This window comes from Excalfactoria chinensis, chromosome Z, assembly GCF_039878825.1.
Source record: "Excalfactoria chinensis isolate bCotChi1 chromosome Z, bCotChi1.hap2, whole genome shotgun sequence".
In the NCBI taxonomy this organism is placed as follows: domain Eukaryota; kingdom Metazoa; phylum Chordata; class Aves; order Galliformes; family Phasianidae; genus Excalfactoria; species Excalfactoria chinensis.
The window spans coordinates 42,453,230-42,476,946 of record NC_092857.1 but is presented as its reverse complement, the minus strand read 5'-3'; the positions used below and the strand labels follow the sequence as shown (position 1 = coordinate 42,476,946).

The 23,717-nt window shown below is 44.4% G+C and overlaps 1 protein-coding gene across 5 annotated transcripts in view; it reads right to left on the bottom strand.

The window, feature by feature from the left end:
* Positions 1-15,239, bottom strand: part of PSD3 (pleckstrin and Sec7 domain containing 3) — a 137,776-nt gene extending 122,537 nt beyond the window's left edge. For 2 of the 5 annotated variants that reach the window (XM_072360362.1, XM_072360365.1), the window contains exons 1-2: positions 14,770-14,886; positions 1,732-1,840 (exon numbers count right to left, since the gene is read on the bottom strand). In XM_072360362.1, the coding sequence (XP_072216463.1) occupies positions 1,732-1,840; positions 14,770-14,790 (130 nt within the window). In that variant the 5' untranslated portion in view covers positions 14,791-14,886. Of the gene's footprint in view, positions 1-1,731; positions 1,841-8,827; positions 8,996-14,769; positions 14,887-15,160 lie in introns of those variants that run through there. The other 3 variants (XM_072360361.1, XM_072360360.1, XM_072360364.1) reach the window with 2 other exon arrangements.
* Between the last annotated feature and the right edge of the window lie 8,478 nt (positions 15,240-23,717).

Genomic DNA, 23,717 nt, shown 5'->3' with positions numbered 1-23,717 from the left:
CTCTGAATGCCCATCACATTTGCTAATTGTTTTGGCTAGTAACAATAATAGATTCACTTGGATTTGTTAGACACAGCATATTTCATTTATACCAATCTCCAGAATTGCAGTATTGTCTGCTGACAGTACTCTCACATTGTCTATTAGCAAACAAGAAATGAGGTCACTATGATTCATGTAGCAACGTGTTATACACTTTTGTAGCAATTTGTAAAAGGTTTTAACATTCCTAAATGAAGACATCCGCTTGGTTCTGTGTTTCCAGCTATTCTGCAATTAGGATTTCCCATGTGGAAGACCTATCTTTAGAAAATCCAGGAGAAAAATACTGCTCACTTTCCAGACTTCACTGATGCTTTTTCTTTTCTTTTCTTTTCTTTTCTTTTCTTTTCTTTTCTTTTCTTTTCTTTTCTTTTCTTTTCTTTTCTTTTCTTTTCTTTTCTTTTCTTTTCTTTTCTTTTCTTTTCTTTTCTTTTCTTTTCTTTTCTTTTCTTTTCTTTTCTTTTCTTTTCTTTTCTTTTCTTTTCTTTTCTTTTCCTTTCTCTTCTTTTCCTTTCTCTTCTTTTCCTTTCTCTTCTTTTCCTTTCTCTTCTTTTCCTTTCTCTTCTTTTCCTTTCTCTTCTTTTCCTTTCTCTTCTTTTCCTTTCTCTTCTTTTCCTTTCTCTTCTTTTCCTTTCTCTTCTCTTCTCTTCTCTTCTCTTCTCTTCTCTTCTCTTCTCTTCTCTTCTCTTCTCTTCTCTTCTCTTCTCTTCTCTTCTCTTCTCTTCTCTTCTCTTCTCTTCTCTTCTCTTCTCTTCTCTTCTCTTCTCTTCTCTTCTCTTCTCTTCTCTTCTTTTTTTCTTTTTTTTCCCCTGTCTGAAGTGTAAGGGCGTACACAGCTTGTTTCTGTGCTGCCCTTCTCTGGTAGGAAGAGAATCTTCTTTAATTAAAAGTGACATTCCAGAAAGTTTGCAATTAGAAGGGATCAGGGTGCAAAGAGAACAGCCTAAGGAAATACTTTTGCAAAGAGGGCAGGGATTGGTGGTAATTAAAATGAAGCAAAAAACCAAACCAAACCAAACCAAAAACAAAAAAAACCAACAAAATAAAAAAACAGATACTGCAACAACTTCGTTTTTGTTTTTGTTTTTTTTTAATCTCAGCCTGGGTTGGGAAAAGGTAGGATACACCCCTCTGTTTGAAAGAATAGCACAGAAACAAGACTGATCCTTAGGCGTAACAGTAGATATTGCGTCTGGTGTACATGAATTACTGAACACAGTGGAGGGTGCAGTTCAGTTTTACCTGGAGTATCTAAATTAAAATCTGGTCTACCTCTAGCTGTCAGGACAGCAGCGTGGAGCTCACGCATTCCTGGAAGGATTGCCAGGCAGAGCTGTGTTTCGCCATGTGGAGTGCAGAAGTGTGGCCAAGATGATTCTACTGCATAGAAGTGGCAGTCTCCATCCACCACCCCATCACTTGTGTGTGACTGGCACGTGAGCCCCCTCCACCATGCCAAGGTTGCCCAGGTAAGCCAGACAGAAAGGTAGGGACATAAGACAGATAACTGCTGCAGTCTGCTGTGGCCAAAACATTAGGATCTTTTGATCTGGCACTGCACTATTTTTGCTGAAGGGCAGCATGGCACAGCAAGTGAGCCCTTGTGCAGCTATCAGGAGCAGCTTCTGTAATTCCTTCCCAAGGGGCTCCAGGCTGCTTTTGCGCATGCTAGGGATAAACAACACTTACCCACTTCTGAAGGCTTCTCTTCTTCCAAGCCAAACAAAAATTCATATTTGGCCTTGGCAACAGACTGGGCATGAGCTGATATATCATTATCCCACACAAGTGCTTCTGCCTGCAGAGTTAAAATAAACAAAGCTTATTTATCTTCCAGTGGGGGGAAAAAAATGGCAGCAGGAACATGAGATCCATTCAGGTGGGCTGTAAGGTAAGGTTTAAATTGTGTGGGCAATAGTATCAGAAACTGTAAATTCAACTAAGAACATTACAAAACTAGAACCCTTATGAAAAACTATGGACAGGACAAGCTGTTTTGGAGGTATAAGAGCAGGACAGTGAAAGGGAGAAACAAGAGCAACAGCAGGGAGTCAGAAATGGGAAAAAGAATAGTGAGGCATGTAAAAAGGTGCTTAGTGATGTCTTAGGGTCACTGTCAGACAGCCTACGCCTGACCTCCACTGTTTACATCAGGACAACAACCCAACCTGTTTTTATGATCACACCACACAAGTTAGACCTGCTTCTTTAGCCAGGAGGATACTCAGGGTGGTCCTCCTGGATGACAAGGAGGCATCTGGAGGGATGGATGAGTGGACAGATCAAGCATCCAGGTGTCACACAGGTTTGCATCCCACCCACCACTTTTTACTCATAAGAAGCAATTTGACACAGTAAAGTCCAGTTTCTCAGAGGAAAGAAAGGCTGCATTACAAACATTAAAATTAGTTTTCTGAACAGGTGAGGACAAATCAAATCTCCAAGACACACTCCAGCAATAAACTGTAGTGCAAATACTGTTTGCAATCAGCACTAAGTTTCTATCTAGCTGGGCAAGACAGAGCATGTAATTCTTGTTTCTGAGGTGACAGATGAAATAAACCATTAACTCTATAAATCCTTCATCAATCTTCGTATTCATATCCCATGTCTGAAGCAGACAGCTCTTACAGTGTATCAAGTCATTTCATAGTTCATACTGGCAAAGAACTTTGTTTACAAAAATACTCTTAAAAAAAAAAAAAAAAAAAAAAAAAGGGTAGATGGGACATCCTGCCCCACAGGACATCAGTAACTTCTATGCACTTACATCAGATACCTTAGGGTTCGCATCAGCTATACCAGCTATGACCAGAAATTCAAAATACAGGACACACATAAATCACAAGAAAACACAATCTTTAAAAGATGAAATAGATGAAATCACAAATCTATACTATCCCTCACGGCCAGCTCTCCAACAGTTGCATTTTCTTCAAAAGACCACACTGGCAAATGACCACCTTGCCCCATGTGCTAGAACAGTGCCTGGCTTTCCTGTTTGTTTGTATTTTTCCAATTACCTCTCCCACCTCTCTGCCTGGAGTCAGCACTGAAGAATTCAATCTAGCACACAGCCATAATAACTGAGCAGTAGATCATCTGTGACGTTTTTGGAAGTATTCATCACTCATTCACTGGCCTATTTACCACTATGACTCTTACAGCTACTTTGATGGACCTGCCAACACTAACCTGTCTAAATAATTTGAGAAAAACACACAAAAAACAAACAAACAAGAAAAATCAGAACAAGGACTTTCAAGCATAAAGAATGCTATCATGAGCACAATAATGACAATATAAGTATGGAAGAAGTTTCCATGTTTCTCCTCCTTTTTCAGGCCTGCATTCGTTTGCAGGATTTGTGGCAGGAAGGACTGGAAAAGGGACAGCTGAGTGCAGGTAATAGCTCTTTGTTGGAGATATCTTGGTCAGGGGCAGCTTGTGGAGCCAAAGACCTACTCTACCCAGATCGATGGTAAGGGATGCTGTGGTTAGACTTCTAGCTGATGCCAAATCCCACTCACAGATGAATGAAATCTGTTGGTCTGTTTTCAGTAGTGCGTGGGGACAGGACTAGGGGAAATGGGCTGAAACTTCAGCATAGGAAGTTCCAGACGAATGTGCGCAAGAACTTCTTTACGGTGAGGGTGACGGAGCACTGGAACAGGCTGCCCAGGGAGGTGGTGGAGTCTCCTTCTATGGAGATATTCAAGACCCGCCTGGACGCCTACCTGTGCGACGTGGTGTAGGGAGCCTGCTTTGGCAGGGGGGTTGGACTCGATGATCTCTAGAGGTCCCTTCCAACCCCTATAATTCTGTGATTCTGTGATTCTGTGAAATGGTAAAACCAAATGGGGAGAATGGTCCATTTCTTGGGTAGTCAGGAATTTCTGATCTACATACCTATGCAACACAGCACCTCCATCTCTCAGCAGTGCTCTTCAGAATTTCACAGACATCTTCTGCACTCAGCTTCCCTGCCAGCAAACACATTTTTCAAGGGCCTGTATTTGCCTATACCCTATTGTAAAGAGCACTATGAACAGTTTGGTTCACAATGCTCTCTTCACTACCCAATAACTAGTAGAAATGAATGATTTTTCAGTGTACAGGGCAAAATTTCACAGTTAAGGGGCCCAAGAAGGGTCTGCAAGACCTTCATCTTGGCACCTGAAAGAGATAACCTGATTTACAGAAGCACTCAGAAGCTTATGAGAATTCCATACAAGTGGTTTGTGCACAGAAACAGCTGAGTCTAACATTTATTTAGGCTCTTATAGTAGTATAAAGTTGTGTAAAGGTAAAGCAATTCACAGCCTCTGGACCCAGGCTTAACAACAAGGTTATGTTATTTCATCTAAACAAGAGATATTAGAGAGAGAGAGGGAGGGAGAGAGAGAGAGAATGAGAATGCTATGAGGTATGATCTGGTTTTAAGACTACTGCTTTACTGTACTCCTTCCTTAGAGACAACAGAATGAAGAGTTGAGTTCAAACAGAAAATCAAGAAAAAAAATTAGCTCTCCTTTCCTTCCTTCACTCTGTCACTCACCTAAATCTTGCTGAAGTCATAATGCCCCTGAAACCAGAAGCTCAGAAAAGGGCTAGGCAAACATTCATGGAGCTTTCCAGGCAGCATTAGCAAGGATTAAAAGCAAGCAAGATTGGAAGGGATATGAAACTCCTGCTTAAGCCTTCCCCTTCAGCTCAAGAGGAAAGAAATCTACATCCAGGTCAGCCCATTTCTTAATTGCTTCCCTCAGAGGGCTTTAACCACCACCTTTGATGCATTTGGTGATTGTCACTGCCACAGAAGTTGAGATTCACTCAGAGCATCAATCCCCTTTAATCAGCCAAGCTGAACATACACTTCTCATAACTTTCAAACACACTGTTTTTCAGTTCAGACTGAGCTCTGGACAGAAGAGCAGCAAGTCCTTGCCCATTCACTCACCTCTCTAGCAGCCCCTTTTGCATATTTGATCATGTTTGATCAAGCCTAATCCTTTGGGTCATGGTTCTTAGTTGGGAGCTGAAGAGGCTGTGTCCGTCTCTTGGATGAATCTCATTTGACATATTTGAGTCTGCATTTGCTTGCTTATGCCAGCCCTCACCCTTCAGACCTCCTAGCAATACATTGAACCTTTCCATTGATCTTGCATTGGCATGGGTCAGCAGAGGTCCCAGCTTGCTGGTGCTTCATCCCTTCCCTGAGGGTGAAGAGATTGCTTAGGAAATGCTGGCAACACTTTCAGTGTTTTAAGGCTAGCACAGGAAGCAGAGCTGTAGAATTCATGTTTCAGCACCAAGAGAACAGCAGTAGTATGTTAAGCAGAGGTCCTGCTCCTCTGGTGTAACCTGCCAAGTATAGATAAATCAGCCACAGGAGAAGTACTCATAATACCTCTGTCCAGTTCTGCTGCCTGAATGCTAATCAGAGCAGTGGGTCAGTGCCTGCAAATAGAAACCACTGTCACAATTTGCATTTTCACAGTTTGCCCAAAAAGGTTATATCCAGACCCCAAACAAAAGCTCACTGCCAGCTTTCAAAAAGGAACACTGGTGCCTTGCTTGGTTAATCTGTCAGTATCAGTTGTGGACTCCCTTCAAAACACCCTGAGAAAATCCAAATGGTTTCAAGTCACCCAAACCTGAAGGAAATACTTCTCCTTTCTCCATGGAAGGGAAACACCAAAACACCTTCTTTTGAAGTTAACTGACCAGGTTCTGGCCAGGACCTTTTGGGGGAAAACTGTTTCCCCCAGTTCTTGGAGAAATTTTATTTATTTATTTATTCATTTATTCAATACTGAATACGTGCTTGCATTTTCTTCAAAAGACCACACTGGCAAATGACCATCTTGCCCCATGTGCTAGAACAGTGCCTGGCTTTCCTGTTTGTTTGTATTTTTCCAATTACCTCTCCCACCTCTCTGCCTGGAGTCAGCACTGAAGAATTCAGTCCAGCACACAGCCATAATAACTGAGCAGTAGATCATCTGTGATGTTCTTGGAAGTATTCATCACTCATTCACTGGCCTATTTACCACTATGACTCTTACAGCTACTTTGATGGACCTGCCAACACTAACCTGTCTAAATAATTTGAGAAAAACACACAAAAAACAAACAAACAAGAAAAATCAGAACAAGGACTTTCAAGCATAAAGAATGCTATCATGAGCACAATAATGACAATATAAGTATGGAAGAAGTTTCCATGTTTCTCCTCCTTTTTTCAGGCCTGCATTCATTTGCAGGATTTGTGGCAGGAAGGACTGGAAAAGGGACAGCTGAGTGCAGGAAAAAAGCTCTTTGTTGGAGATATTCTGGTCAGGAGCAGCTTGTGGAGCCAGACAAAGACCTACTCTACCCAGATCGATGGTAAGGGATGCTGTGGTTAGACTTCTAGCTGATGCCAAATCCCTCTCACAGATGAATGAAATGGTAAAACCAAATGGGAAGAATGGTCCATTTCTTGGGTAGTCAGGAATTTCTGATCTACACACTAACATTAAGAGAGGAATACCAAAGTCTACTGTTCTCTCTGCTTTCTGGAGCTGATCCAACAGGAGAGCTCCTGGGCTCCATCTCTTTGGGTCCCAGCAGCAGGAAACTACATTCCCTGCCCACAGCAGGGGGTTTGGAAATTGATGATCTTCAAGGTTTCTCCCTACTATAGCCATTCTACAGTTCTATGATTCTATGACATCACCCACAGCTGCTGTGACAAGAAACAGGCCGGTCTGAAGCACTCACAAAATCACATTTTCTCTGAAAATACCTAGTGAGGATGAAGTGTTCAAAGGAGCATGACACTAACTGGCAAACAGCAGTTTAGAGTGTCCTGGACACCCTGACAGGTCAGATGCTGTGAGACAGACCACAGTGACCTCACACAAGAGACTTGGCAACATGATGCTCAGGAAGAATCAGAATGGGAGAAGTACATGAGCTTGATCCTTCAGGGATCATGGGTAAGACAGGCAGCAGGAGACTAGTCATGTTAAAAATGCCTCAGGAGGAAGTGGACCTCTCACTAAGAACTTTGCCAGGATACAGAAGTGAAAGTTCCCTCAGAGGGTTCTCTGCAAGGTTTGTTAATAAAACACTGCCACCCAACTCAAAGAAAGAAAGAGGATTCCAGTTCTTGGCTTACTTGACTCCAGTTCTTCTGGAGGTCCAAGAGGAGACTGTTAAAGTGAAGGGTTTACAGCTACAGTGTGCCATGGGAGTGTAGACCCAGTTCTGCACTTTCTTATGTGCAGAGCTCCACCTGCCAAAGATTACCACCTTCCTCTTTGTTGTGAGGCTGAAGGGAATTAAGTACATCCAGCGTCAACTGTGGATGACTTCACAGCTGCACACACAGACCACTTCCCATCCCAGGATCCTCACTTCTTCACCAGCATCCCTAGCAGGATACAATATGCCTCTCAGCAGCCTATCACATACCCTGATCTGGTGAGCTCATGCTTGCAGGAACAGTTCAAATATCTGCGTTGATGTTCTCTTCCACAGCCCAGAATCTCCCTCAGAGATTCACTGAAACACAGTAACTTGAAAAGAAACTAGATTTTTAAAAAATGCAAATAGAAAGAAATACATAAGAGAGAGGCAAAAATGATGGACAGGTTTTGAGAGACGTGCTACCTTCTGCAGCAAGTTCCCAACAGTGTCCATGTCAAGCTGCCATTCCATGGTCAAATCTCCACAGTCAAGCATTGAGAGCTCTGCCTCTGCTGTCATGGATGGACAAACCATCCAACCACCTGGCACCGCTAATGGTCAGCCTTTGGTTTTTAAGCACATTCAAAATTCCTGCGTGGGCGTGAACTCAGCAAGCCTTAGTGCTTCTGACAGGTTGTACTAATTGCTCTGAAAAGACTATTTCTGTTGAGCTTAAGTCTTTCCAAAGCAACAAGATGAAATGGGGAAAACTGGAGCTAAAATAAACATGCTAGCTTCTGAAAGCCAATGCACTGACAGCAGTGAGGGAACTGAGAGAACACTGGTGCTCATAAAAAGACTACGGAGATGGTTTGTAGTTTTTATTTTTGTATGACCTCGTACGCCATGTTCTTGTTTTCCTCACACACACTCCCACATGCTAATATGTGTGTTTGCAATTTTTAAATTAAAGCATTAGTAAATAGATTAAGACTCAAAAGAGCAGAAGAGCTCTGTAAAGCTTAATCTCACCTGAAGCAGCCAGTATCAGTGTTAGCAAAGATTCAGGGGAGTTACAGGGAGATTTGTGAAGAGCCAGGAGGCCTGGGAGAAAGAATAGGACTAATGAAAAGGCATTAAATATAGTCATTCTCCAACAGAAAAATTTGGGTTATACAAAGGGATGAGTAAGTCAGGTACAGCTTTTCAATTCAAGGAAGGAGCTATCTGAGAAATGTGCAGTAGAGATGCATGCACTCACAAGGGGTCTGGAAAAGCCTATGAGAAGTGATTCACCACCTCTTCTAATACATCAGTCAGAGGACATCAAAAGAAGGCATTAGGAGTCAGCATTGAACCAAGCAGAAGGAGATGGTTCCTCACACAGTTTGTAGTCAAACCACAGTGCTCCCTTCAAAGCAGTGTCATGGAAACCAGAAGTCCACAGAATAAGCGGGCAAACTCAAGGGATACACACTGTCCACAAAGGTAGAGACCGCCACATTCTCCTCATGAAACTCCAAAACAAACCTTTTCTAGGCACCTGCACAACCACCTAAAGGTTCCTGGTCTAACTGTGGGCCCACTTATCATCAACCAGTGCTCTTACCTGCTTACTAGGCTCCATCATGTCCTGGTACAAGGCAGGCCTTAGGCTCAGCACTGGGGCAGATGTCTCTGCTCCTTCATCCCCACTGCAAGGCTCACCCCAGCACACGCCCTGTGCCCTCACCCCAGGAATGTGCCGAAAGGAACCAGGACTCTGCAGGCTTCTCATTATGCTCAGGACGCAGCAGAATTTGTTTACCAGGAACCACCTCCTGGGAAGCATTCAGGCTGAAGAGAGTAGAACTAAGAGAGGGCAGATACTATCGAGGCTGTTCTCCCTCCTCAAAGGCAGACTTCACAAAAGTTCAGTGTCTGATGAGAGGCTCAATTCAGAAAGTAGGCACAAGAGTCTCCTCTTGGAAAATCCATGTAAACAGTAACTCAAAATGCATTCCATACCAGCAAAATCAAACAGCTGCAGGTAGATTTTGTTTCCAGTCTGTTAGTCTTGTTCTACACCTGTACATCACTTTTTTTCTCCCCTTAAAGAAATGCTTGCTTTGTTGTTTGGTTGAAGCTGTAAGGAAGCAGTCAGCTGCTATTCTGAATTAAATGCTCTTTAATATGCAAAGGCTGACACTGTCTGAGCTGTAACTGTGTGAATGTGTACAGCATTTTAATTTAAAGTCTTTATGATTACACTTTACCTTTAAAGGTCACTCAGCATTTTCTATTTGCCGAGTCAGTGACTTTTGATGTGTGCTGTAAGGACATCTGTGCATTATTTCTATGGTATGCGCACAGCTCAAGTCAAAGCAAGCTGACTGAGAGCTATGCTACTGGTCACTGTATGAAGAACCATCTTCTTGGAGCAAAAAGATCTAAATCATCAGAAGTCACAGGGCAAGTATTTCTCCTTCATTATATCAGACAGCATTAGGACAGAGGCCTGATTTAAGGAAAACTGCACAAAGCCAGCATTTTTATTCAGAGAACTCATCAGTGCACATACTAAACATCTTGTGTTCACTTTTTTCCCTTCAATCTGTTCAGAGTATATTTAGCAAACTGACAGACTGCTTCTGTTCAGCAGGTATTGCACTGCCATGATATTTAGATATCTCAGGAAGCAGAAAAATGTTTAGATAGACTACAGGTCTGCCCCACACAGATTTCAGCCCTACAGAAGCTAAAATATGACTCCTCATGAGGCTACCAGAAGTTACATCTGTATCTTTAAGCAACCAGTTTTTTTCCAAAACCCAGGCCATCATCTGCTGAGACCTGAGAACAGCTCAAGTGCTGCCCCTACATTTCCCTTACACTGAACTAAGAAATTCTGGGTTTACTGATGGAGAGGGTTTATCAAGAGAGACCATCTTCCTTTCTCAAATCAGTGTTACAAGCATGGTTGGTCTAAGACTGCCCAGAGTGACTAAAATATTCTTTGCGCCTCGAGCTCAGGAAACTCAACAGTGGGGGGGAGAGGGGAGGAATAACAACAACAACAAAACCCAACCTTTCTTCAGAAGAGAAAATTTTACATTTGCAAAGGTGTAAAAACCTGCATTTCCTCTGTAGCAAAGACAAGCTGTAGAGATAGAACATGGCATCAGAGCATGCAAAAATGTGCATGTGCATATATATCTGCCTCTAACATAGCCAAAGCTCACTGACCCTGCATGATTATTTCATATCACATATTTAGATTTATTTTACAGCATTCACCTCCGCTCTTCCTTCTGAGCCTTAATTAGACTTAACAGAAGTTATTCAGATCAGAATTCTGTCTAAAGTTTGAGCTGATCCATCTTCCCCTTGCAGAATTAAGGCAGAAGCTGGAGGTCACACCAGTGAAATTTATGTGACACTCCTGCTGTGAGTCTGAAACGATGTTTTTGCAAGAACAGAGTGCTTGCTAAGAAAATATGAGTCAGGGAGTGCCAGCATGGGCACCCTTGAGTAGTTGTGACCCCACAGATCACCAGAAGCCACCAGGCCATTCCAGCCATGGCAGAAAGATATAAGACACCAAAGGTTATACATTCCCTGCAAGCAGCACAAAGTGGGCCAGCTGGCACAACTGTCCCACTGGTGGAGAAGCTGATACATGTCTCATCTTTCTTTTTCATTTGGCCACAGATATTTCACACAAAAGAAAGCTGATGAAAATCAGAACTCATTGATACTAGAATTTGTCATCTTCTGACAGAAGTTCCTCCCTGGTTAAAGGTTCTTCTGCTAGGGCTGAAACACAGTCATGTTCCAGGCTTAAGTGCATCTTGCCATTGCATTTGGCCTTTGCCCAGCCTGGAAGATGCAGTTATTAGTGACACTTCCTGTTTGAAAACTGTTGTAAAAAAGTAATGAGTACCATTTGGAGATGAGCCACTTCTTCCACAATGCCACTTCATGCTAAGAAGGGAGAGTCACGCCACATTTACTGCTCCTCCAAAAAAGGAGGTTTTAATTGTTTAGCCCCTGTCATTTAGGTTGTTTTCTTAGTGCTCCAAAGTACTGCGTTGCTCACTCAAGACAGCACCTTCTTCAGTTCTTTTACCACGTGTCAAAAAAGTTGCTGTGGCTTTAATGTGAAGTTCTCGAGTGAGTGTGACTGCTACCATGCTTTGACAGCCCAGCCTCAAGAGCTTGCTCCAGGCTGGTCTACTTAGGCTAATCCCACCTGTCATGGCACTGAAAACTTTTCTACAGTGCAGTTTAGCAAAACAAGCCATGGCAAGCACTGTGCATTTCCAGCAGATGCAGCTGGTGTCCGAGGTGCTTGGTGGAGATGGTAACACAGAGCTCTGATGGACAGCTTGATCCTGTGCCCCAGCAGGTTTGTACAGTCAATTCAGGAATAATTCAAGCTTCGAGGGATAGACAGTTCCTCTGATACAACCCCATAGCAACCTACCCTCACCTGGAATAAACTCCACTGCACTGCACTTAAGCCCATTCATGACCCATCTCTCCTGTCGCTGTGACACAGAGCACAAAGACCCAGATGCAAAGGCATCCCACGAACATGTGCTCTCTGGCAGGAGTTGGCATCACAGCAAGAGGAGCCTCTGACCTCGGAGGGGACATAGTCACAAAAAGCATCTGGAAACACACTGCAAGAGCATACTTCAAACAGTGTCATTCCTGAGGGGAATGTGACATGTATGGCCAGGCTAAAAACATCAGACAGGCGCTTACCATTGCTCTGAAGCAGCTTTTTCCATCCCACAGAAACATCTACCCCCACCACTCAGCCTCATCTCAGTGCAAAAAGCAGAAAAGGACTGAAAATAATCTCTGCTACCATGGGTCCCAGAGCACAGAAATTCTCTCAGAAGAAGACACAAATTGCTCAAGAACTTGGTCTCACTGCATCCTTGATGCTCCACACAGCAATGGCTTGGAGGAGCTATCTGATTACAGATATCCCTAAGCAGAACCTCCAGAGGGCATGAAGTCTGGCTGGATATCCTTGGAACATGCCTCATCTGTTCCAGTACAGTCTGCAAGCTACAGCGAGGAGGTCCCACTAGCCACACTGCTGCTCTCACTGCCACAGGGCCAGCATGTAGTGGGATGCTTGTGTGTGGCTGGCTGACCCAACCTTTGAACCAGCCCATGGGCTTCCTGAACTTCAGGCAGAGCACAGCAGCATGGCAGATTGTTACCAGGTACCCTGGATACTCATCTACCATTTTGCACCAGATGCTGATTCCTCCCTCCCTTCCTTTTACTTCCTTCACAAAGCCTCTACCTAGTGTTGCCTTTCAGCAAACTTCACACCAGCAGTTCAAGACACAGTTTTTGCAAGAACCCAAGCTACTTGCTCACTCAGGACCCTTACAACAGAGGGACTCCAAAAAGCAACATGAGGAGTGACTCAAAATACCCATTATGGCTTCCAGGCCTGTTGACGACCATAGCCAAAAGATCCTTCCCGTATGCTGACAGCCACAATTCCAATTGCCACAGCCACCAGCAGCACTGCTGGAGCTCCTGGCATTTGGACCTGCATCTGCCTGCATAGATGCTCTGTGGCACCAGCCACAACCCTCCCACAGACAGCTGCCCCTTCATCCCATGGGAATCAAAGCTCAAACTGTCTCTTAATTCCAAACTGCAAAACCAAAGGCAAAACCTTCTTGGAAATGTGAGCAAGAATAGGATCATTCCTGGGACAAAGTGCGAGAGAGAAACTCTGAAATACATCCAGGTTTTCTTGACACCCAATTGACAACAGCAAGGAAACTGTCGCTCCCCTAGTTTCCAGGGAGGAAGAGGAAGAAAAGGTATCAGATGTGTTCATGAGGATCCTCAGTGCCCTTCCTGCCAATACGATGGTGTACGAATGGTGACAGTAAGCCAGGTAATCTGCTTGGGCACCAGCAGCACAAGAGGACCTCCTTCACTCAGGTAAGTGGTGCAACAAGAATTTTCTTTATCTATCAATAAGTCCTAATTTTATTTATATATATTTTTTTTTTTCATGTCAAGTTCAGAAGAGAGCAATGCATAGCATACTTGGAATTTTTTATTTTTTTTCACTTCGCCACTACTGCAAAGGAATTTCTTACACTCTTTTCTACAGCAAACCAAGGCTATAATTGAACGGGGGTATTTCCACCTGGTTTTCCTCATGTCCTCTCACACCAAAAAGCATACTCCCAAACCACCAACTGCATAGCCTAATTCCCAGTCTGTACAAACTACAGAGCTAGTTCAGACATACAGCTAGTGTTAAAATGGCAACATCTGCTAACGCACATCAACTGAGGATGTGACTGATGAAAAAGCACTTAGAATAAAAGAGATTCCTTACTACCAGCTAAACCAGAATGGCTTGGATGACTATCAGCAGTATATTACAGCTGCTTCCAACCCTGGTACGCAGCAAGAATTTTCATTAGAAATTCTGTATTTGACTTTCTCTCCATTTTAATGGCCCTATGCACAGACAGAATTAAAGTGTGACTGAAGCTGCAAAAGCAGTTACCTATTACACATCCAAATCGCTTCACCAGCACACAGATGTGCTCTGCCTGACAATGTACTAACCAGCACCCTGTGGGAGCCACATAATTGCTGTTTATGGCATGGAAATACTGAGCCTGCATGAAAAGTTAGCATCTTCAGCGAGTTTGTGTGAAGTTCAAGATCATTACCACTCTACATGCTCCCACTGAGAAGCGCAGCCCCATGCACTGTAGCAAGGCTTAAGATAAAAACGCCTTGTGAGGATGTTTGTGCAAGAATGTATCAGTCCAAGTTCCATGCTGTAATACTTTGTATCTTCGGTGAATTTGCCTGAACCCAACTCCTCAAAAAGCGCAGCGGTACTGACTTGCACTCAGGCTCCTTTAATTCAATAATTTGGCATGATTAGAAGAGCCTGTCAGTGCAGCAAAAGCACTGATACGTTTTACTGACAAATTACACAGAGACCGGAACAAGATCAACCACGCGGGATGCAGACTAGGGGTTCCAGCCATGGGACAGAGTCCCAGCGCTGCTGCCTGCCCCTGGTGCGGCTGGGGATCTGGCAGCAGCGGGTACAGACGGGTTCCGAGATTTTGCTCCTGAGGAGAATGTGAGACGAGAGAGAAGAAAAAACGAGACGGGGGGGAAAAGAATAAATGAAGAAAGGAAGAGGGGAGAAAGGAAAGGGGAAAAAAAAAAAAAAAAAAAAAAAAAAAAAAAAAAAAAAAGGAGGAGGAGGAGGGGAAAAAAGGCAAAAAGAAAAAGCAAAAAGAAGGAAAAGAGAAAAGTTAAAGCTAAAAGAAAAAAAAGGAAAGGAAGGGGGAGGGAGGAAAAGCAAAATAAAAGTGTTGATTAAATACATTAGAAAATAAGAACTAAGTAATAGGAAGGAAAAAAAGAAGAAGTAGAAGAAGAAGAAAGAAAAAGTGAAAAAAGGAAAACGACAAGTAGACGAAAGAGAAGAGGTGCCCCTGTCTGGTGGGCGCGCCCCCGCCCCGCTCCCGCTCCGCACGCCGCCCTTACCGCTCTGCCGGCTCCGTCCATCTCCCATCGCCGGTCACGGCGGATCGCAGCCACCCTCCCGCGAGGCCGCGCCGGGCCGTGGCGCCCAGCCGGCCGCAGCGCCGGCGGCGGAGCCGGGCAGCGCGGCCGCGGACGGCCCCAGCACGGTGGGCGCGGCGGGAGCAGGCCGCCGGCGGGGCCGGGCCGGGCCGGGCCCGGCGGGGCGGGGCGGGGGCGGGCCGGGCCGGGGTTCGGGTGGCACGGGAGGGGGGAAGGGGAAGCCGGCCGGGGGAGGTAGCGAAAGGGAAGAGGAACGAAAGGTACCACGTGCTCGTGAAAAAGATTTAAAAGGTAAAAGAATTTCGGGATTACTGAAAGCAACAGAGTGCGAAACACAAAACAGAATGCGTACCCATAACGACGGCGTGTGCGAGAGGCACTTCCAAAAGCCCACGGGCGTCAGGACGTGCTGTTCTCCCCTGCGCCCCCAATTCCCTGAAGTGCTCCCGCAGCCGCTAACAGAAATACCCAGCTCCAGCCCAGGGGCTTTTCCACGCAGCCTGATGCGAAGCGCAAAAGAGCACAGATGTCTTCTGAGCAGCCCATCTGAACCCTCGGTGCTGGCTTGTTTTTCACAGTTCACTGGAAGTTGTCTCAAAGCTTCAGGTTTCCAAACGTGCGGTTGTGTGCTGGGGCTTTCTAAAGAGAAACTACAGCTCGTCCCTTCAGCGAGGGCTGGGTTTCCCCATGGGAAGCTGCATTATAAATTACCCCCAGATGGCATGAGCCTTGTGGCAGAAGCTAGGCGAGAGGCTGGCAGAGTGGAGGAAGGAGGATGCTCATTTCCTCACTTAACGTTTTGTTCAGTAACAGCTGAAAGCTTCCATTTCTTTAGCCCAGCAGAACTGCTCTGGGCTTTCTGTTGGGCATCTGCAGGGTTTGACAGAGGTGATCTGGCACTGAAAATATGATTGAAAGTTCTTTCCAACTCAGAGCCATCACATGTAGCTCTGCTAGGACATGTTCATGACCAGGGACACCTTACCTATAATCTACAGCCCAGGGAGGCGCATGGGCTGTGGGCAGAATGAGGGTGCAGTATCACAGAATCATAGGATCATTAGGGTTGGAAAAGACCTCTATCATCTCCACGTCCAAGCACCAGCCCATCCCCACCATGCCCACCAACTGTGTCCCTCAGTGCCACATCCACACGGTTCTTGAACACCCCCAGGGATGGTGGGTAGCCTGCTCCAATGCCTCACCACTCTTTCTGAGAAGTTTTTCCTCCTGTCCAAGTTCCTCCTGTCCCTGGCACAATTTGAGGGCATTTGCACTTGTCCTATCACTGCCACCTGAGAGAAGAGGCCAACTCCCACCCACCTGTGGCTGGCAGGGAGCAGAGCTGCAGGCCTTCACCCCTCTCCCAGCCAGGCCTAAGGAACCACACGCCTTTCTGCCCTGATGCCATTTTATCCCATCTGCTGTACATTCCCCAGAGGCCCTGAGACCCAGAAGGGCACAGGCCACAGATCCCCCATCTGTGCCACATCTGAGCTGGCTAACGCAGCGGAAAAAAACACCCAATGTCTGGATCTCTGAGGAGGTGATTTGCTCCATCTGGCTTCTCTCAGACCAGGCTGAGGTAATGTTGGTGCTGGCCAGGAAGCAGCTGGAAGAAAAAGATGATTTTTTGGAGGGGTATGGTGGGTTGGCACTACTCTGTGCAACACAGCTGCCGATGGCCCAGTCCTGGATGCATAGGTGGCCGCTGCACCTTGATTTGCTTTTTTTCCCTATTTGTGTTCAATTGAGAAGAATCTGACCTTTTCTCTCGGGCCCTGGCACCTGGCCTGAGTCACTCAAACATTTGGGCTGCTGGGAATATGCTGTCTGTCATTGTGCTGGGAGATGAGAGTGTTTGCTGGCTTGGAAAAGGATGGTCCACAGGCCTTTGTCATGCTGGCATCTGGGTAAGTTTACCTCACTGTAAAGGAGGGTGATAGGTTCTTGCACCACCCGCCTTGAGACTTGCACAAGGAAAGGAGGTATTTCTTACACCACTGACCATCACTTTTGGCATGAAGGTAATAATAAATCCCAAAACATTGCTATAGACAAGTAGTCTTCAGGGAAATGAGATAGTTTTAGTGTGTTCGTGAGGAAAATCTAAATATTTTTTTTTCCCAAAAACTTGATTTCAATCAGTTATATATATATATATATATAAATATTTGTCAGAAACCTCACACAAAAACTGGTAGCTTGTGAAGCAGTTATGAGGGCCATCATATCTACAGAGTGCTCTGAATTGCCACCTGACCAAATGGCATGTATTTTAGTACAGCCCAACCTAGGTTAAAAAAATAAAAGAAAAAGGGTGGCAGAAACCCAGTAGTCAGCCTTGATAAAAGTAGCAAGCGCAGCAGGAATGCCCAGTGTGGTCTAGAGACTTAAGCTGCTGCAAATCCCACAGTGAAGGGCACTGTCAGCACCATGGATTCCACAGCAGTGCGGGTGAGTTGGAGCGGATAGTAAGCATGGCATGAGGGCAACAGGCAGGTGACCTGGTTGTCAGCAGGTGCAAGCAGGATGCAGGGAGCTGGAGTTGACACTGGGAGCTACTGGACAAGACAATCAGACATGAGAGGCGGGCAAAGGCAACAGGAGGGGTAGCTATGGTCTTTTGGGTGTACATGTGCACTCTTGCTCATTATTCTCTTACAGGCAGATGAGAGGAGTACAGGAAACTAACTTCCAATTTGTTCCCCTTCATTCAAACATGGAAGAAACACATCATCCAAGTGCTCACCAGAAAACAGCTCAGGACACTGCATTTCAAATCAAACAGAAAATGCCTCTTTCCGTGGGGAAAAGAGAAGGCTAGCAATAAACAAAACAACAGCAAAACCCACAAAAACACCAGAAACACTATTATCCACAGATGGAAAGACTGAGTTAATCATTTATTGGATTTTCTTCTGTGTGTCTGGTCTTTTCTGGAAACAGCTGCAAAAACTTTTTTTTTTTTTTTTTTTTTTTTTTTTTTTTTTTTTTTTTTTGTTCTTGTTTTACTCAGAAAAACTGTGTCACCATCACAACCCTTTCACTCTTACGTAAGAGTGGAAAAGTTGCTCTAGCAGCACAAGGGGAACAGCAGATACAGAGGTAAGGTCCACAAGCTGGGCTTGTGTAGAGAGCATAACCTTTCTGTTATTTCTTAAGAGACAGACGGTAATAATAAATCATTGCAATAAAACCTTGAGTGACAGTCATGGCAAGGGATGGGCTGGTGTGCACATGGGCTGTCTAGCAGGCATTAGTGTGGCAGTGGTACTGCAAGCTGTGCAAGGGTCATCACGCTTCCTCTGGTACTGGCTTTTTACCCCAGACTCCTGGAAATCTCTCTTTCAGGGGTTAACTGATTCTCGTTTTGCTTCTTCCTCTTCTGACAACTCCCTAGAGTCCTGCCATACTCAGGACTCTGGGAAACATAATTTTTCCAGATTCTCCATCTCTTCTCTATAGAGATTCCACTTTGCTTCCTCCTCCATCTGATCTGTTCCTTGGGAGGAAACGAAATGACAAACATTCCCTGCCTGTGGAGGCAAACAGTGATATTTGTCCTACAGCTGGCCAAAATTAAAATCTTTGATGGAAATCTCTTCAGTCCTCTTTGCAGATCTCCAACCTGACATTTATCTCTGAAAAGCTTCACGGTATAGTTATCTCCCCTTTTGTGACCATCTCTGTCCTTTAGTAATCTTCTTCATAGCCACATTCAAATGGGACAACACAGGAAACTCTGATGAATGCCCCTGCTCTGTAAGACCTCTCCTGAATCTCCTCTGTTATTTCTGTCTTAATCATTTTCCTTCCTCATCTCTGTCAAAACTCTCCTTCTGGCCTTCTCTATAGCAGAGTGCTGCAGGGTCCCAAAGTCAGCTGATTCACAGTGTGTCTGTGCATCTGAATATCTCACCAGTGACAGACAAGAGCTTCCTCACTTCCCTAGCAAATATCCAGAGGCCCTTAGGGACCACAGATCCTCACAGTTTATGTGGGAATGATGAGACCACAACAGAGGAAGATCACTAAGTCTTTTTTCTCTCCACTCTGTCTTCAGAGGGCAGTCCTATGCATATTGGTGACCCAGGAAACCCTGTTGAAGGTTCTGCAGGGTACAGAATCCAGGGATCAGTCCTAGCCAGACTGAGTTTTTCAGTGTTCTTCCCAGACACCTCTGGAAATGGTAGAGAAGTGGTTGGATACCTCTGGGCTCCAAGGTACTCACTCCTCAGCTCTGCTGCAGCTCTTTCCCAGTGCTAAGGTGCAAGGCAGCCATCCCTCTGAGTAGGGAAATCCTTCCATCTTGCTTCTGAGCAGGAAGCAAGGAGCCAGGTCCACGAGTCCAGCGCACTTCAGCAACAGGAACACCAACACTGAGGACAGGGAAAAGCAAATTTCAGCTAGTTCCTAGGATCTCAGTATTGTATCTATGGCTGGATCTGTGTTAATGAGGGAGATTTCTAAAATCACAAAGCATCCCTTCCCTTCCCCAAACCTGTCATATAAAGGGTAAAAGAATCACGGGTTGGTTTACTTGCTCTGTCATCCACATGGCAAGGGGAGGCTTCAACCTGTAGAGGTTATGGGGGAAAGGGGCTTTTCTCCTGCTATCTAGTACAGATCATGCATCACCCCATACATCTGAAACACACAGCTCCTGAGCTCTGTCCCAAAGGAAATACTAACTGGCAGCAGAAAAGCAAAGGAAGAATTTAAGGAAGGAGAAACCTTTCCTCCTCAGATTGGAGCACCCAGCCAGATGTTCATGATGTCAATGCATTATTTGTATGCTTTATAATAATAATAATTCTGGAAGAACTTTGCTAAACATGATTACTCTAGAGGATCTTCCACTTAGAACCCCATCTACCCTAGATGCCACAATCCCTCTGGTTTCCCTGCTTTGTGTATGATAAAGCTGAGAGTTTTCTAGGCAAAGCAAAGTAGCATATCTGGATGAACAGTCAGGAGAAGAGAAAGTTTTGCATGAATATCAATAGCATATTAAACAAATCTTCAGCACGAAGGAAAGTACAGAGGTGTTCAAAAGTGCAATCGATGCAATGCACAGAGGAGGAGACCACATTGCATTTGAGCAGAAGAGAAATGCTCCAGGTGGTATTTTCACAGGCTGTCCTTTTCCCTCCAGAATAACGTACTGGATTCTACAGAACGACATTCTTTCCAGGGAAGCTTTAGTCAGTCTTATGTAAATCATTCTGGTCTTGACCTCCAAAAAAGGATGCCAAATACTGCAACTTCATAGTATGCTGTGATCAAAGGAAACTTACATCTCAAGCCAAGATACTGTGGCTTTGTTTTTGGCTTCCTGAGACATTGGAATTCTCTAAAATCCCCCTGTGTGGTTTTACCCACGTGCCTTTTTCTTTCCTGCCACAGATTAATCAGACTGGATTGGAACTGTACTTCAAATGCCAAGCTACTGAGAGCTGAGGGAAAGAGTGTGGCATGTGCTGAACGGCTTTTTCTTTTGGTAGGGTAAGTAGCACCTTTTAACAGTGCTATGAGTGTGTGGAAAACTAGAGTCAGAGGACGATTGCTGCAGTTATAGCTATGAGTTCACTGGTATGCAGCAAACAGCTTTCAGAGTCAGGTAAACTTAACACCTCTCTGTCCTCTACAAAATAGTATCATTATGGCTCACAGTGCTGTGACATTCATACAGCAGCTAGTAGATGAAATGCCGCAGCTGTGGAGGGAACTAACACTATTAAGAATGGAACTACTAAAACCAACTAAATAAAGCAACCTCACTATGTTGCAAGGGTGACTCGAAGAAATGGGGTTAGCCATCTATACTGCATTTCACTGTCTGTTCTCAATACAAGTATTAGGATTGTTCTCAGCATGAGAAATTCTTCCATGTGCAGGTATTTCCCCTCGTTTTGCTTCTTTGGTCTAAGAAGCACAATGGAGCCCCTTAGGCAAGTGAGATGTCAAGCAGCCATGCCCAGCTTTCCAGTGAGGGACATAGTGTTTCCTTGTGTCTGCTTGCATACTTAGAAGAACAGTACTGGCTTAGGTCCCAGCAGTGTGTACGATAAAGACCATGTTTAGAGCATTTTCAGTCTCGTGCATAGTTCACATCCATTCTTCTCTTCCCAAATCTCTCTCCTTCTCATATCTGGAAAACCTTTCCAGTAATGCAGTTTCCATGATGGAAGAACACATGCAGTCACACTAACAAGATCTGCTTCCTTACACAAAATAGCACTGGATGTAGGTAACAAACAGCAGAAAAGACTCTGCATTCATATATCTCCTCTGATCTCTCAGTGTATTGAACACATGAAACACAAACAATGGATGCAAGTTTACATTCACAGAACAGCGCATTTCACTCTGACAGAGCAAGCCCAGTCAATCTGGTTAAGACTTCATCTGGAAGTGAAAGGTTTCTGAAGCCAGTATTCTTGAAATGTTTTCCAAACAAAGACACAGTTCCCACAACAGAGAACAGGAGCCAAAACCAAAGAAGACCCGAGCTGAGGGTATCATGTGTCTTGTCAGAGAGTGACACTAGAGACACACCAGTCTTCAGGTACAACACTATGGCAACAGCTTCCAGCTTGCATCTGAGAAGATTCTGTCATTAGTTTGAGGGGAGGGAGAGGTCAAAGCATTTTCTCTACTCTGAGACGGAGGTTTCTTGGAGGCAACTTGACAAGCAAAGGGCTGCAGAGCCTCATGGGCTAACATCAACTTTAAAGAGTCACATGAAGAGATGGAAGTCCTGACCAATGAGGCCATTCTTGGGAGGATGTAGTGAGAAAGAAGGCAATAGCTTTGTATTAGATGACTGGGAGTATATGCCAAAAGTTACCTACTGAAACTGCATGTAGAAAAGGAGGTACTAGCAGAAGACACCCGCTCTGCCCCACTCCCTCTTCTCATGTAAGTCTCTTATAGTGCTCCTGTAACAAAGAAAGACCTAGACAGCCTTTTGAACTCTTCCACACTCTTTCTTCCCTCCCCATATATCAAGTTCAGCAAACATCCTCTAAATGTTTACCTTGTCTTGTACCTCCCCGTTTCCTCAGTACAAATTTCATCTCTTGCTCCTCACAGCCATGGTCTCCTAACAGCACCAATCAGCAGATCCCAACACAAGAGAGTCAATCCCAGCACAAGAGCTTCAATTCCCCTGTCCTTCTGCTGTTTATCACTGCTGCCTCCTAAAAGAAGGGTCCCAGTCCCACAGATAGAAGTTTCCAGTCTCCCACTCCCTATCTCTCAAGCAACCATTTATACACTTATTATTACTATCTCCCCAGAAAGTTGCTTATTCCCAGCCTACCCCTGGCCAGCAATCAACCCTGCAACAGTGGGATGGGTATACAGCCTTGACATTCAACATCACTTGCAGTGTGAGCAGCAGGAAAGCTGGAGGAAGTCCCCACCCAGACTGTTCTTAATCCTGCCTACCATCTGGAAGCTGTGCCAAATGCCAGGTCTTGTGAGGCCAACTGTGTGCAAACGGAATGCTCTAGCCAAGAAGCATCACTTTCCATTAGCTTTTCTTATACATTTTTTCATCAAATGAATTCCTATTCATGATTACCCTACCCCTGTACCACAGCCTTAATTTTCCATTAGCAACTGGATAAAACACTTCCTGCCTGTTCCTCTGCTAGCTCTCAGGATTAGTTTTCATGATTTTCATACATCTTCCTCCAAACCCTAGGTAGCTGCACTAAAAGCTAGGCTAGCCAACTATACAGCATCTACATCTTTTCATCCTCTTACTTTCAGGAAGTTCTTACCTGGAATTCAGAAGACATGAAATGAATTACATAAACACAGAGATCCAATTTCCCATAAAGCAGGTTTCATCTCAACAGCTGATTGTGTTGGTGGGCATTGTCTGCCATTTCTGAATCCATATCAGTCACTATCTCCGTGTGGATCCAGAATCTATAGATGAAACTGATGTGCTGCTCCTGGCTCCACTGAATCCAAAAATATTTCTTTACTCAATTACTGATAGTTTTAATTTTTCTCCTTTAACATCATGCTGAGTTTTTACAGCTCCATAAAACCAGATTTACAACTCCATAACTATCTCAAGATCAAATCCAATTCCAAATTCAGCCCTAGGGAAAGAGCCACTCAATCCCATAGGTATGTGCCCTAGTCCTTAAGAATTCTTTTCCATTTAAATTTTTAATTAGGATACTACATTTTTGGTAGCTGATGCAGAAGCAACATTATGTTTTCCTCCTTTTCTTGGATTTCAGAGAGACTTGTCTCCCGGTGAGCAGAGCACACTGGATTCCTGTTTTCTGAGATAATTAGAAGGTGAAGAGGCAGGTATTGTGATGAAAAGTGTTTGAGCCAGTTGCAGAAGCTTAGGTTCAAAGCCCGTTGGAGTCAGTCGAAAGCTATCACTGACTTCATTGGCCTTTAGGTTCTTCCCAAATGTTGGATTTCTACTGGCAAACTTAAGTTCTTAGTCTGATTCTGAACCTGCTGAGCACAGTGAACTGCTTTGAGCAGTAGTGGCAGTCAGCTCTGCTCAGGATTAGGGTGCTGTGCAAGTATTTTCAAGTGCAAGATAAACAATTCTAAATTATACTTTTTCATACTGGCAGGCTCCTCTGAAGTTCACGGCACACACTTACAAATTAATCTTTCTATGTCACCTGGTGAAAAGCCAAGCTCCAACATTCTTACTTCTCATATGAAACAAGTGAGATATGGAAGTTAAATGACGCGATCAGATCACTGATGTGAGTAAATGTTAAAGTCAGTATGAAAGCTCTCCTCTTTACATAGTAATAAACCAGATGTCTTTCAGCACAGCACCTCTCAGTCTCTACCAACTATACCAACCAGGCATGCAAATGCATGATAAAACTGGGACCCAAATATCCCAGATT